The sequence below is a fragment of the Taudactylus pleione genome, unplaced genomic scaffold (genome assembly GCF_031769625.1).
Source record: "Taudactylus pleione unplaced genomic scaffold, aTauple2 ptg000084l, whole genome shotgun sequence".
Classification (NCBI taxonomy): Eukaryota; Metazoa; Chordata; class Amphibia; order Anura; family Myobatrachidae; genus Taudactylus; species Taudactylus pleione.
Genome location: NW_028284486.1, coordinates 607,227 through 621,385, shown reverse-complemented (window position 1 = coordinate 621,385; position 14,159 = coordinate 607,227). Strand labels below are relative to the sequence as shown.

The following is a 14,159-nucleotide window of genomic DNA, read 5'->3' as shown; positions in this document are numbered from 1 at the left end:
AGTATAGGGTAGCACGGAGCTGTATAGGGTAGCATAGTGTAGTATAGGGGAGCAGAGTGTAGTGTAGGGTAGCACGGAGCTGTATAGGGTAGCACAGTATAGTATAGGGTAGCACAGTATAGTATAGGGCAGCATAGTGTAGTATAGGGCAGCACAGTATAGTATAGGGTAGCACAGTATAGTATAGGGTAGCACAGTGTAGTATAGGGTAGCACAGTATAGTATAGGGTAGCATAGTGTAGTATAGGGCAGCACAGTTTAGTATAGGGTAGCACAGTATAGTATAGGGTAGCACAGTATAGTATAGGGTAGCATAGTGTAGTATAGGGCAGCACAGTATAGTATAGGGTAGCACAGTATAGTATAGGGTAGCACAGTGTAGTATAGGGTAGCACAGTATAGTATAGGGCAGCATAGTGTAGTATAGGGCAGCACAGTATAGTATAGGGTAGCACAGTATAGTATAGGGTAGCACAGTGTAGTATAGGGTAGCACAGTATAGTATAGGGCAGCATAGTGTAGTATAGGGCAGCACAGTATAGTATAGGGTAGCACAGTGTAGTATAGGGTAGCACAGTATAGTATAGGGTAGCATAGTGTAGTATAGGGCAGCACAGTTTAGTATAGGGTAGCACAGTATAGTATAGGGTAGCACAGTATAGTATAGGGTAGCATAGTGTAGTATAGGGCAGCACAGTATAGTATAAGGTAGCACAGTATAGTATAGGGTAGCACAGTGTAGTATAGGGTAGCACAGTATAGTATAGGGCAGCATAGTGTAGTATAGGGCAGCACAGTATAGTATAGGGTAGCACAGTATAGTATAGGGTAGCACAGTGTAGTATAGGGTAGCACAGTATAGTATAGGGCAGCATAGTGTAGTATAGGGCAGCACAGTATAGTATAGGGTAGCACAGTGTAGTATAGGGTAGCACAGTATAGTATAGGGTAGCACAGTGTAGTATAGGGTAGCACAGTATAGTATAGGGTAGCATAGTGTAGTATAGGGCAGCACAGTATAGTATAGGGTAGCACAGTATAGTATAGGGTAGCACAGTATAGTATAGGGTAGCATAGTGTAGTATAGGGCAGCACAGCCCAGCAGTTGAGAGGCGGCCCCTCCCCACGGTGACGTCAAGCTGAGTAGGCGGGGCCAGGCGCAGGGATCTGCGTCACCCGGCGGCAGCGGAAGGACACAGTCAGTGAGCACCATGGTGAACATCGCATTCAGCTCCCCGTTCTCCGGGAAGGCCCCGGCCAAGGACGCCCAGTGCCTGGTGCCTGACACGGTGAGTGACAGTGCGACAGGCCGGGGATGCGACGGCCTATTATACCCATCCTGCTCGTGTGTCTTTATAATGTATTATCCCCCCTCCTCCCTGTGTATAGAATGTATTATCCCCCCCTCCCTGTGTATAGAATGTATTATCCCCCCCCTCCCTGTGTATAGAATGTATTATCCCCCCCCCTCCCTGTGTATATAATGTATTATCCCCCCCTCCCTGTGTATAGAATGTATTATCCCCCCCTCCCTGTGTATAGAATGTATTATCCCCCCCCTCCCTGTGTATATAATGTATTATCCCCCCCCCTCCCTGTGTATATAATGTATTATCCCCCCCCTCCCTGTGTATAGAATGTATTATCCCCCCCTCCCTGTGTATAGAATGTATTATCCCCCCCCCTCCCTGTGTATAGAATGTATTATCCCCCCCCCTCCCTGTGTATAGAATGTATTATCCCCCCCCCTCCCTGTGTATATAATGTATTATCCCCCCCCCTCCCTGTGTATAGAGTGGATTATCCCCCCCCCTCCCTGTGTATAGAGTGGATTATCCCCCCCCCTCCCTGTGTATAGAGTGTAGTATTATTCCTCCCCCCCCCCCCCTGTGTATAGAGTGGATTATCCCCCCCCCTCCCTGTGTATGTAATGTAGTATTATTCCTCCCCCCCCCCCCCCTGTGTATGTAATGTAGTATTATTCCTCCCCCCCCCTCCCTGTGTATGTAATGTAGTATTATTCCTCCCCCCCCCCCTCCCTGTGTATGTAATGTAGTATTATTCCTCCCCCCCCCCCTCCCTGTGTATGTAATGTATTATCCCCCCCCCTCCCTGTGTATATAATGTAGTATTATCCCCCCCATTACTGTCACATAAGTTATTATCAGCTGCAGAATGTGGAAATTACCCGCACTCATTACACACAAGTAACGTCCCATGTGTAAGAGCCATGTCCTGTGCATGGCATCATACGTGTGGGAGCTTCTGCATGATGATGGCAGATATGGATGACGTGACGCTGTGTGCGCAGCATTCCGGTCATCACATGTTATCATCATAGCTCTCATGTTTTAGTTCTTGTTTTTCCTGCTCCTGTGCCTGCCTCTCGCTCCTGTGCCTGCCTCTCGCTCCTGTGCCTGCCTCTCGCTCCTGTGCCTGCCTCTCGCTCCTGTGATAATCAGGGTTGTTCTATGTCTTGTTGCAGGACCCTGAGGCTGCATCTCATGGGACAGACAATAACTCCACCGGCCGCTGTCTGCTCACCCTGCTGGGTCTGGCGTTCATCTTGGCCGGGCTGATAGTCGGGGGTGCCTGCATCTACAAATTCTTCATGCCCAGAGTAAGTAGCCAGTGATTTATGTACAGTCACCTATTCTGTAGTGACTGAGGGTCAGATCAGTGTGACACCTCCTGCCCTGTATTACCCCCCCCCCCCCCCTGTTATCTGTGGGCAGCTCGGTGCTGTGCTATACCATAACACTGCACCTACTGGCACAGCTTTATGCCAGTATGAGAGAACCACCCCTCTATTGTATATGTGTGGTGTTCGTATGTTCTCCCCATGTTTGGGTGGGTTTCCTCCACGTGCTCCTCCCATACTCCAAAATTTATATAAGTAACTGTCACTAAATAATAGTAATAAACTTCCTGACCACTTACTGCTGAGGTCTGGGTATGTGTGTGCAGCAGCATGTACCGTGCATCGGGCACAGGTATGTCTGTGCAGCAGCATGTACTGGCACAGGTATGTCTCCTCTCTGGGTATGTCTGTACGGGCACCGGTATGTCTCCTCTCTGGGTATGTCGGCGCGGGCACGTCTCCTCTCGGGGTATGTCGGCGCGGGCACGTCTCCTCTCGGGGTATGTCGGCGCGGGCACGTCTCCTCTCGGGGTATGTCGGCGCGGGCACGTCTCCTCTCGGGGTATGTCGGCGCGGGCACGTCTCCTCTCGGGGTATGTCGGCGCGGGCACGTCTCCTCTCGGGGTATGTCGGCGCGGGCACGTCTCCTCTCGGGGTATGTCGGCGCGGGCACGTCTCCTCTCGGGGTATGTCGGCGCGGGCACGTCTCCTCTCGGGGTATGTCGGCGCGGGCACGTCTCCTCTCGGGGTATGTCGGCGCGGGCACGTCTCCTCTCGGGGTATGTCGGCGCGGGCACGTCTCCTCTCGGGGTATGTCGGCGCGGGCACGTCTCCTCTCGGGGTATGTCGGCGCGGGCACGTCTCCTCTCGGGGTATGTCGGCGCGGGCAGCATGTATGGGCACCGGGCACAGGTATGTCTCCTCTCTGGGTATGTGTGTGCGGGCACCGGTATGTCCCCTCTCTGGGTATGTCTGTGCGGGCACCGGGTACGGGTATGTCCCTCTCTCTGACTACTGCTGGATGCCCGTTGCTGTCGGGTGCCAGCTCCTTCTCTCATCGCTGGAGGGTTGCCCGGGCGTTATTTAGGGTCTGAGCTATCTCAGCCGCACTTGCGTTAAGCTGGGAAACCGGTTTCTTCTTGCACAGAGATTATATTACAATGGGGGTCTCCAATTTTGGTTCCCTGCCCTCTTTCCCCTATTTACAGGAGGGACATTGGATATAAAGGTAGGAGCCCTGGGGAGCACAGTGATGATATTACACGCAGGGTTTCCTACAGTTAGAGCAGGTTGTTGTGCCGAAGCGTCTGACCCATCATGTAACACAGAATCGCAGGTGAATTTAGTCTTCTGTTTGTTTCAGCACAAGCTGTTTGAAGGCCAGCTGTCCTACATGGACCACGGCGACCACCACGAGGAGCCCTACTACCTGCCGATATCCGAAGAAGCCGATATCCGGGAGGATGACAACATGGCGCTGATCAATGTTCCTGTGCCGTCCTTCTCAGTAGGCGACTCTGCCGCCATCGTACACGACTTTGATAGAGTAAGTTCTAAATATTTGAAATAATCAACCCAGCCCTTCACCCTGGTCACCATATCTAGACCTCCTCCGAAACTTGTCCCGCTCCGACACCCCCACCTCTAACTCTGACTCCACAAGTCTGCTTCAAACGTTCACTCGAAACTCACCTGTTCCTTAAAGTCTGCCAGTTCCCCTCCCTAATGTCCACTTACATCTCCGCCCTGCTCTTCTTCCCCTTCCGTTAGTGTTTAAGCTCACAGGCAGGGCCCTCCACCCTCCATTGTACTATCCAGGTCACAGTCTGTTCAATGACGCTGACACTGCGTGCTCACCCCTTACCTTACGTACAGACTCCTCTTCTGGTTACTCACCCATGGGCTGGGCTGTCACTAGGGACCAGCAGTACTGGCATCATGGTTCTGTGAGATGGTAAACGTAGGCTACTAGGGTATACGGGGGGGGGGGACAGAGCAGCTACTGAGAGGGGGCTACAGCCATCTGTATAACAATAAAAAATAGCGCAGTAGCCCCAGGTCACAGATGAATGAAGGGGTGAGCGAGAGACTTTTACCACGTGGGGATTCTACCAGTACCTTATTCATTCAGTAACAGGCATGGATACAAGTACTCGCAGTCATAACAACTTGCTTTATAACTTTGTATGAATAGTGCATCTTAATGGCTGCAGATTATTTCTATGTAATCTCTATTAGATCCTTAGGATCCAAGTTCCCCTATATTTAAGTTTATATCTTGTTATATATTTTTTTACGTAGTGTTATAGTATGTTTTTTTGGTTTCCTAATGAATAAAATGTCATATCATTTATATACAAGCATTTTCTCAGCATGTCCCCGTCATGCATGTGTCCCCCGTCATGCTGTTCAGTTTATGGACCCTTAGGGGCGGTCAGTGATTACAGCTCTGGCTCTGCGTCCTAACGCATCATTCCGTTTTTCCACGCCGTCCAACAGCGGACGCACAATTATAAGGGAGCCAGTGGAAAACCAGAGGGGCTGAGAAAGAAATGTTAGTAAATATGAGGCCATAGAGCGCAGCTGCCTGGAGTCGCTACTTATGAGGAATCTGGTGTAAACGATAAGATTTTTTTACTAGAACAGATCTGAAAGAGATGCAGTAACACAGAATAATCCTTACTGACTATGACCGAGCAGGACGTTCCTTCTCATGGTCAGTATGAGATGGATTCAGGGTTCTCGCGGCTGATGGGGTCTGTTGCCATACACCTTCAGTCTGTCAGAAATAGATATATACATTGGTGTCTGTGAGCTCTGGCCGTGCTGCCTGTTGTCTGCACAATAAGACTATTTACAGGTGCGCAAGCTTAGCATCTCTGCCCCAGGCCAGGTAACGCAGCCTCTGAGCTCTGCATCCTACCTGGTGTCTGTGATTTGTCCAGCTCGGTCTCTCTTGGTGAGAGAGTTCCACTCACTGACTGTCTCTGTTCCCATTAGCTCCTGACTGCCTACCTGGTGTCTGTGATTTGTCCAGCCCAGTCTCTCTTGGTGAGAGAGTTCCACTCACTGACTGTCTCTATGTTCCAATTAGCTCCTGACTGCCTACCTGGTGTCTGTGATTTGTCCAGCCCAGTCTCTCTTGGTGAGAGAGTTCCACTCACTGTCTCTATGTTCCAATTAGCTCCTGACTGCCTACCTGGACCTTGAGCTGCAGAAGTGCTATGTGATTGCCCTGAACACCTCAGTTGTTCTCCCTCCGAAGAACCTGATCGATCTCTTCAAGAGTCTCGCTGTACGTATGACTTATCCTGTGCCCACCACATTGTCTGTTCTCGTTATTCATTAACTTGTCAGCTTCCGGGGCTACTGCGGATTCTTCTGTGTATTTCAAACACTTAAACAATTGATTTACACAATTCGGAGAGCAGGAATATTTACCTTAGACGTGGATGCAGGTTATGTGATTACAGAGAGAGGGGTATTGGTGGTAGCAGAATGATGCGTCCTGGTAGCTGGTGGGGGGGGATAAATATAGTAAATCTGGGGGTGGGAGGGGAAGGGTATATATTGCAAATCGGGGAAGCATATACAGTGCATTTGGTGGGGTGGTGTGTATATATAGTGGGTGTGGGGTGGTGCATACAGGGTAAGGGTGTCTGGTAGTTGGGGGGGGAGATGAAAATTTGGGACATTGATGTATTGGACATGTGAAATGAGCCATAGGGAACGTTACCTGAGAAGGGGCTCATCCAAACAATGAAATAGATGTATATCTGATTCTTACCCCAGGCTGGATCCTACCTGCCCCAGACCTACCTGGTCCGTGAGGAGCTGGTGGTGACAGAGAGAATCACAGATGTATCCGACCTGGGAATCTTCATCTATCAGAACTGTGTTGGGAGGGAGACGTACAGACTGCAGAGGAGAGATCAGATCATTGGTAAGTTCTGCAGTGTGCGCTCACCATAACGCAGCACGCTGGGGTTCTGCAGTGTGCGCTCACCATAAGGCAGCGCGCAGGGGGTTCTGCAGTGTGCGCTGGCGATAGCGTAGGTCATCTGCGTTCCAATGTGTCACATAGTGTTTACCTCTGGTGGCAGGAGACTACATACCTTGACGGAATGTGAGCAACATAAAATTGTCGTTGTATAGACTAGTGGTCTCCAACATTAACTCGAGGTGTGAGCCTACTTTAATTTAATGAAAAAAAAAAAAAAACTGCAGTGATGTCTGTCTGTAGTTCTGTAAATCCAAACTGTAAGCACAGACACATGTCACTGTTATTACCGGCTCCCAGGAGGTGCGTGCAGTAGAGGCAGCCAGAAGATACTAGGCAGGGCCGCTGTGTGATTTTCCCAGCAGGTCCAGCCCTGCTGGAAAATCACACAGCGGCCCTGCCTATATCTTCTGCTCCTCTACTGCACGCACCTCCTGGGAGCCGGTAATAACAGTGACATGTGTCTGTGCTTACATTTTATTTACAAACTACAACAACATCACTGCAGTTTTTTTTTTTTTTTCATTAAATTAAAGTAGCTCACACCTCATTTAATGTTGGAGACCACTGGTATGGAAAGGAGGGGGGCACTTGGCGGTGCGGGAAGGGAGGGGGGGGGCACTTGGCGGTGCGGGAAGGGAGGGGGGGGCACTTGGCGGTGCGGGAAGGGAGGGGGGGGCACTTGGCGGTGCGGGAAGGGAGGGGGGGGCACTTGGCGGTGCGGGAAGGGAGGGGGGGCACTTGGCGGTGCGGGAAGGGAGGGGGCGGCACTTGGCGGTGCGGGAAGGGAGGGGGCGGCACTTGGCGGTGCGGGAAGGGAGGGGGGGCACTTGGCGGTGCGGGAAGGGAGGGGGGGGCACTTGGCTGTTCTGGAAAATTTGGCAACAACTGAAATTCCAATTTTTTTTTTTTTTTTACATTTTGCTGTAAGAATTGACGCTCACGTGGCACAGGCAGGAGGGGTGAGCAGTAGGCACAGGCGGCACGGTGCGTTATACCCCCCTGCAGTCAGTTCTCTTCCTCCTCAGAGCTCTCCCACATCAGTTATTTCAGCTGTTGGTCAGTGTATGTTACTAATTTACTTATTACCGTATAACACATGTAGTTTCTGTTGCCCCAGCGCCTTGCCGCTGTGTTTGGTCACGTAGCTGCGGCGCCTTGCCGCTGTGTTTGGTCACGTAGCTGCGGCGCCTTGCCGCTGTGTTTGGTCACGTAGCTGCGGCGCCTTGCCGCTGTGTTTGGTCACGTAGCTGCGGCGCCTTGCCGCTGTGTTTGGTCACGTAGCTGCGGCGCCTTGCCGCTGTGTTTGGTCACGTAGCTGCGGCGCCTTGCCGCTGTGTTTGGTCACGTAGCTGCGGCGCCTTGCCGCTGTGTTTGGTCACGTAGCTGCGGCGCCTTGCCGCTGTGTTTGGTCACGTAGCTGCGGCGCCTTGCCGCTGTGTTTGGTCACGTAGCTGCGGCGCCTTGCCGCTGTGTTTGGTCACGTAGCTGCGGCGCCTTGCCGCTGTGTTTGGTCACGTAGCTGCGGCGCCTTGCCGCTGTGTTTGGTCACGTAGCTGCGGCGCCTTGCCGCTGTGTTTGGTCACGTAGCTGCGGCGCCTTGCCGCTGTGTTTGGTCACGTAGCTGCGGCGCCTTGCCGCTGTGTTTGGTCACGTAGCTGCGGCGCCTTGCCGCTGTGTTTGGTCACGTAGCTGCGGCGCCTTGCCGCTGTGTTTGGTCACGTAGCTGCGGCGCCTTGCCGCTGTGTTTGGTCACGTAGCTGCGGCGCCTTGCCGCTGTGTTTGGTCACGTAGCTGCGGCGCCTTGCCGCTGTGTTTGGTCACGTAGCTGCGGCGCCTTGCCGCTGTGTTTGGTCACGTAGCTGCGGCGCCTTGCCGCTGTGTTTGGTCACGTAGCTGCGGCGCCTTGCCGCTGTGTTTGGTCACGTAGCTGCGGCGCCTTGCCGCTGTGTTTGGTCACGTAGCTGCGGCGCCTTGCCGCTGTGTTTGGTCACGTAGCTGCGGCGCCTTGCCGCTGTGTTTGGTCACGTAGCTGCGGCGCCTTGCCGCTGTGTTTGGTCACGTAGCTGCGGCGCCTTGCCGCTGTGTTTGGTCACGTAGCTGCGGCGCCTTGCCGCTGTGTTTGGTCACGTAGCTGCGGCGCCTTGCCGCTGTGTTTGGTCACGTAGCTGCGGCGCCTTGCCGCTGTGTTTGGTCACGTAGCTGCGGCGCCTTGCCGCTGTGTTTGGTCACGTAGCTGCGGCGCCTTGCCGCTGTGTTTGGTCACGTAGCTGCGGCGCCTTGCCGCTGTGTTTGGTCACGTAGCTGCGGCGCCTTGCCGCTGTGTTTGGTCACGTAGCTGCGGCGCCTTGCCGCTGTGTTTGGTCACGTAGCTGCGGCGCCTTGCCGCTGTGTTTGGTCACGTAGCTGCGGCGCCTTGCCGCTGTGTTTGGTCACGTAGCTGCGGCGCCTTGCCGCTGTGTTTGGTCACGTAGCTGCGGCGCCTTGCCGCTGTGTTTGGTCACGTAGCTGCGGCGCCTTGCCGCTGTGTTTGGTCACGTAGCTGCGGCGCCTTGCCGCTGTGTTTGGTCACGTAGCTGCGGCGCCTTGCCGCTGTGTTTGGTCACGTAGCTGCGGCGCCTTGCCGCTGTGTTTGGTCACGTAGCTGCGGCGCCTTGCCGCTGTGTTTGGTCACGTAGCTGCGGCGCCTTGCCGCTGTGTTTGGTCACGTAGCTGCGGCGCCTTGCCGCTGTGTTTGGTCACGTAGCTGCGGCGCCTTGCCGCTGTGTTTGGTCACGTAGCTGCGGCGCCTTGCCGCTGTGTTTGGTCACGTAGCTGCGGCGCCTTGCCGCTGTGTTTGGTCACGTAGCTGCGGCGCCTTGCCGCTGTGTTTGGTCACGTAGCTGCGGCGCCTTGCCGCTGTGTTTGGTCACGTAGCTGCGGCGCCTTGCCGCTGTGTTTGGTCACGTAGCTGCGGCGCCTTGCCGCTGTGTTTGGTCACGTAGCTGCGGCGCCTTGCCGCTGTGTTTGGTCACGTAGCTGCGGCGCCTTGCCGCTGTGTTTGGTCACGTAGCTGCGGCGCCTTGCCGCTGTGTTTGGTCACGTAGCTGCGGCGCCTTGCCGCTGTGTTCGGTCACGTAGCTGCGGTGTCTTGGCGTCACCTCTCTGCAGGACACCCCCTATATTACAGATGGGAAGAGAGTTACCTCTGTACAGTGTTACAGGGTGCGAGTTGGAGGATGTGGGGCGGATGTAACCAGACAGATTTGCATTAAATATAACATAAGCACAATTACTACACAAATGTATATCCGTATATAATGACTAAGGCAACACTGACATGATGTGTAATTACTGAGAGAACCAGGCATACTTCCCAGCACACCCACAGTCCTACCTAGCCCAGAATGGTCACATAATCGTGTTAGAGAGGCGAGCGCTCCAGCTCCTATCCTAAGGTGAAGATGACAGCCGCCTCTACCAAGATGGCCGACAGGACGTTACTGTGCATGTGCCATCCGTCTTAGTGTGTCATGAGTACTGCATGGATGTGTAGCACTTGTCCCTCTGGGGTGTGAGCACCGCTGTTACCGCTGCTGTGACGTCTTCCGTATACCGCTTACTCTGTGTATTACCGCTGACAGCGCTGTTACCGCTGCTGTGACGTCTTCCGTATACCGCTTACTCTGTGTATTACCTCTGACAGTGCTGTTACATCGGTTACTGCTGCTGTGACGTATTCCGTATACCACTTACTCTGTGTATTACCTCTGACAGTGCTGTTACATCTGTTCCCGCTGTTGTCCTTTATAAACCTGCCGTCCTGGCTGAGGACAATCTGTTTGGCCTAAACTCCATTTCACAATTCTGCTGGTGCCTATTGTTACATTCACGGGTTCTACACCAACAGGACATATGAACAAATAGTGCCTACGCTAACTAGGACGATACGAGCGCTCTATGTGATCTGGCGTTGCACATGTAGGCACTGGCGTTGCACATGTAGGGGCTCAGCTGTTGGGGTTGTAGATCTGCATTATGTATACTCTGTCTCTTTCAGAGATCCCCCCAATGCTAAGGTGGGAATAGACTCTTGTGTGTCCCTAGTAGTGAGTCAGATTATAACAATGCCCCTCTCCCTCGGCCTGTGTGGCGTGCATTGTACGGAATCCTCTTTTCTACTGCAGGGTCCATAGGCCATCCACAGGATACCTTGGGTTATAGGTGATGGCGGAAGTCATCGGGCACCACACAGTTAATTTTCATCTCCCAGGATGATCTTTGGGGTGCCATGCGGGGGGTACGCAAAGTTCAAATTTGCCTGCAAACTACCCCCCTATTTCCTACACAGCTCAAACAAAAATGTTTCCCCCCCTACACTCACACAGACCGCTGACCCCAGACCAACACAGCTGTGTGACCAAATCATACAGCCCACCAAGAGCCTCTGCCATCTGGCTGCTGGGCCGCTCTGCAATATGTAACATATCCCTGTAGAGTGTGAGCCTGTGAGCAGGGCCCTCTGACCTCTGTCCGTATTACCCAGTCTTGTTCTATTATTGTTTTGTTCCCATTTGTACATCGCAATGGATTATGCAGGAGCTATTTATAATATGTTAATAACTGAGACCCTTTGCTCCATTTTGTAATGATGGAGCTGATTGATGAGTCTTAAAATTGTACTGAAATATAACCTGGACTTAGCAATAAACAATATAGAGAAGTACTGTAAGCGCCACTTTGTAGTATAACTCCTAGCGCTCTGCAATGAGAGGACGGGGTGTCGTGTGCCTCTCCCGAAGACATCCCATCTGTACTGACCCACCATGTCTGTGTCTGTCTTCCAGGGTTCCAGAAGAGGTCGGCCGAAGCCTGCCGTAACATCGTTCACTTTGAGAACACCTTTGTGACGATGACCAAGATCTGCGAGCAGTGAGCGAAACGCGCCGTCCTCACATAATCACTGAGAGGCTGCTGACTCCTCGTATAACATGTGCAGTGATAATCAGAGCATTATTGATGTGTGCTTTCTGCTTTTAGCTTCTGTAAGGACCTGACGCGAGCAGGAACCTCAGGAATAATTCACTTAGAGAATAACTGGCCGTAACGCACTGTTCTGTAAGAAATGTCACTTTGGTTTAGATGATGGTGGATGCAATAAATTGTATTCTTTGCACAATCCTTTTCCAATGAGATGCATAGTTCCTTCCTGCTAATAGATGGACGCATGTTCCGTGCTACTACTGTATTATGTTTGTATATGTAAATTTGCAGCTTTTCCTGACACTGGGGGTTTGTGTTACTCTCCCATATATACCCCTATATACATACGTAACGTTATATGTGCGGTCTGCTGCTTGTTTTATAGCAGGAGACCCAATTATTGGGCTTTGTACAGTGATCAGTAAGTACAACATTAACTATGGTGTGTTGTGGGATGTGGTGTAATATATAGGTTATAGGACTGCATATGCTGGCCACATTGGGCGTTATATTGCAGGGGTGCAGTAGCGTCATCTGGCCTGTAGTGGGTGCTGTGAGCTGCTTTGTGATGTGATTATCTGTCATTTGACATTTGCAAATTGCTTCGCTCGGTAATGGCCGTAACCTGATAGACTTAGGAGGGCAATTGTTCCTCTACATCTTTATCCTTTGGCCCTGCAGTAAGGATTTAGAGGAATTACTTATTCTCCTGTTGGATTAAATCCAAGTGCCAATTATTATCACTACATGGATCTGATGTAATGTATCACAGGATTAACAGAGCCCAAACTCCAGCTTCCTAAACTTTTATATTTTCAAATTAATGTGTAGAAGTGCTGTATTTCAGCCATAAGCAGTGAGAGGAGTATGTGCTATTTAGAGACCTGCTATCGGCAGCGAGTAGTCTCCCCTGCCCCATCCCCTGTTTCCTTTATTACAAGAAGCTGGATATTTGTATCTGGAACTCCCATTTTCCTCTAAATACCATGATAATAATTAACTCCTAATTGCTGTAATTCATCCATATGGCCACAGCGGACTCCATTGTTTTATAATCTATGAGATTCGCATGAATCCAGCTATTATATGCGAGCAGCGTATAAACCAGCCCACATCATACGAAACCTTACTTTCTCCCAAGTATGTGATTATGATAACTCCCATCCTGCTGTATCTGGGGCGTTGGTCAGGAATATGTAATGTTACATCCCGAACACGTGTTTCTTTACCAGTAACATATTGTGGTCTGTTTCTAGCTGTTCCTTTCTGTATGGAGGTGGTGTAGGGGGTCACAGATGTGTCTATTGGGGTGATGGAAAATTACTTTTAACATTTGAAATAAATATGTTTCTCTAAATTGTGTTTTGCTCTGTTATTTTACACCACAGTCCGGGAGGCTGGAGGGCGTTTTGCGTATGGATGAGGGGGGCATAAAGCACATCTGCTATAGGAGTGACCTCCTACATCGCGGCTCCTCTGCCTCCTAAGTGCACGTATAGACCACATGGCGCACAGCATTACATGGGTGTACAGTATAGACTGATGCAGGCCATAAACAGTGACGTAGATACATCATTACGTAATCACATATGAGCAGAGAGGGCTCTGGGCCTGATCAGAGATGGACGGACTTACAAAGCCGCACACAAGCGTCTGTGCGATTCCATCCATCTTAAGTGCAAATGCAGCAGGTCGCAGCCTGGACTCACCAGAGCGACCATCTGTCGCCATGGTTGCTCCTTTTGGCCAGGCTGCGTAACTAGAAGCTTACCGCAGCCTGACCAGGACTTGGTCACATGTGTGGCCTGGAAATCTGCGTCCCCCCCAGCACAGACCGTGACCTTTTCCCTCCCGGAAAAAGTGGGCGAGGCACCGTTTCTGGGAACTATGACCATCCGTGCCCCTGTTCTGCCCCCATGCGCAGAATGCCAGAACATTGGAGATGCACTTAAGATCTCTGAATTGGGCCCTCTGTTTGTAAGAGCTTACATTCTAAAGGGCAATGGAGGGTCAGAAAGGAATTGGGGGGAGTGGATCAGTGGGGCCTAAAATTTGGATTAGTTAAGAGGAGGTGTGGTTGGTTTTGGTGACAGGTTGTATAAATGTGGGGAGGCTAAGCGAATGTCTGATCATACGATGGGGACAGGACACTTGAGAAGTCCTAAAGGCAGGAATGAGCGGAACTTATCAGGGAGGAGAAGTATACAGCCATGGCAATAAGTTCTGAGAATGACAGTCAGCTGCTTCAGTTTTTATGATGGCAATTTGCATATACTCCAGAATGTCATGAAGAGTGATCAGATGACCTGCAATTAATTGCAAAGTCCCTCTTTGCCATGACAATGAACTTTAATCCCAAAAACATTTCCACTGCATTTCAGTCCTGCCACAAAGTGACCAGCTATAAATCGGGGGTCTTCAAACTTGGCCCTCCAGATGCTGTGGAACTACACATCCCAGCATGCACTGCACATAGTTTTAGCATGCTTTTATATCAAAAAGGTGGCAGTGCATGCTGGGATGTGTAGTTCCACAGCAGCTGGAGGGCCAAGTTTG

At 51.4% G+C, this 14,159-nt stretch overlaps 1 protein-coding gene across 1 annotated transcript; it reads left to right on the top strand.

The window, feature by feature from the left end:
• Positions 1–1,163: 1,163 nt before the first annotated feature.
• Positions 1,164–12,960, top strand: ITM2A (integral membrane protein 2A). Its single transcript, XM_088468276.1, has 6 exons — positions 1,164–1,289; positions 2,486–2,620; positions 4,005–4,187; positions 5,826–5,936; positions 6,434–6,584; positions 11,468–12,960. Exons 1-6 carry the CDS (start codon positions 1,212–1,214, stop codon positions 11,554–11,556), a joined length of 747 nt encoding a protein of 248 aa, XP_088324402.1. The 5' UTR covers positions 1,164–1,211; the 3' UTR covers positions 11,557–12,960.
• The last annotated feature ends 1,199 nt before the right edge of the window (positions 12,961–14,159 follow it).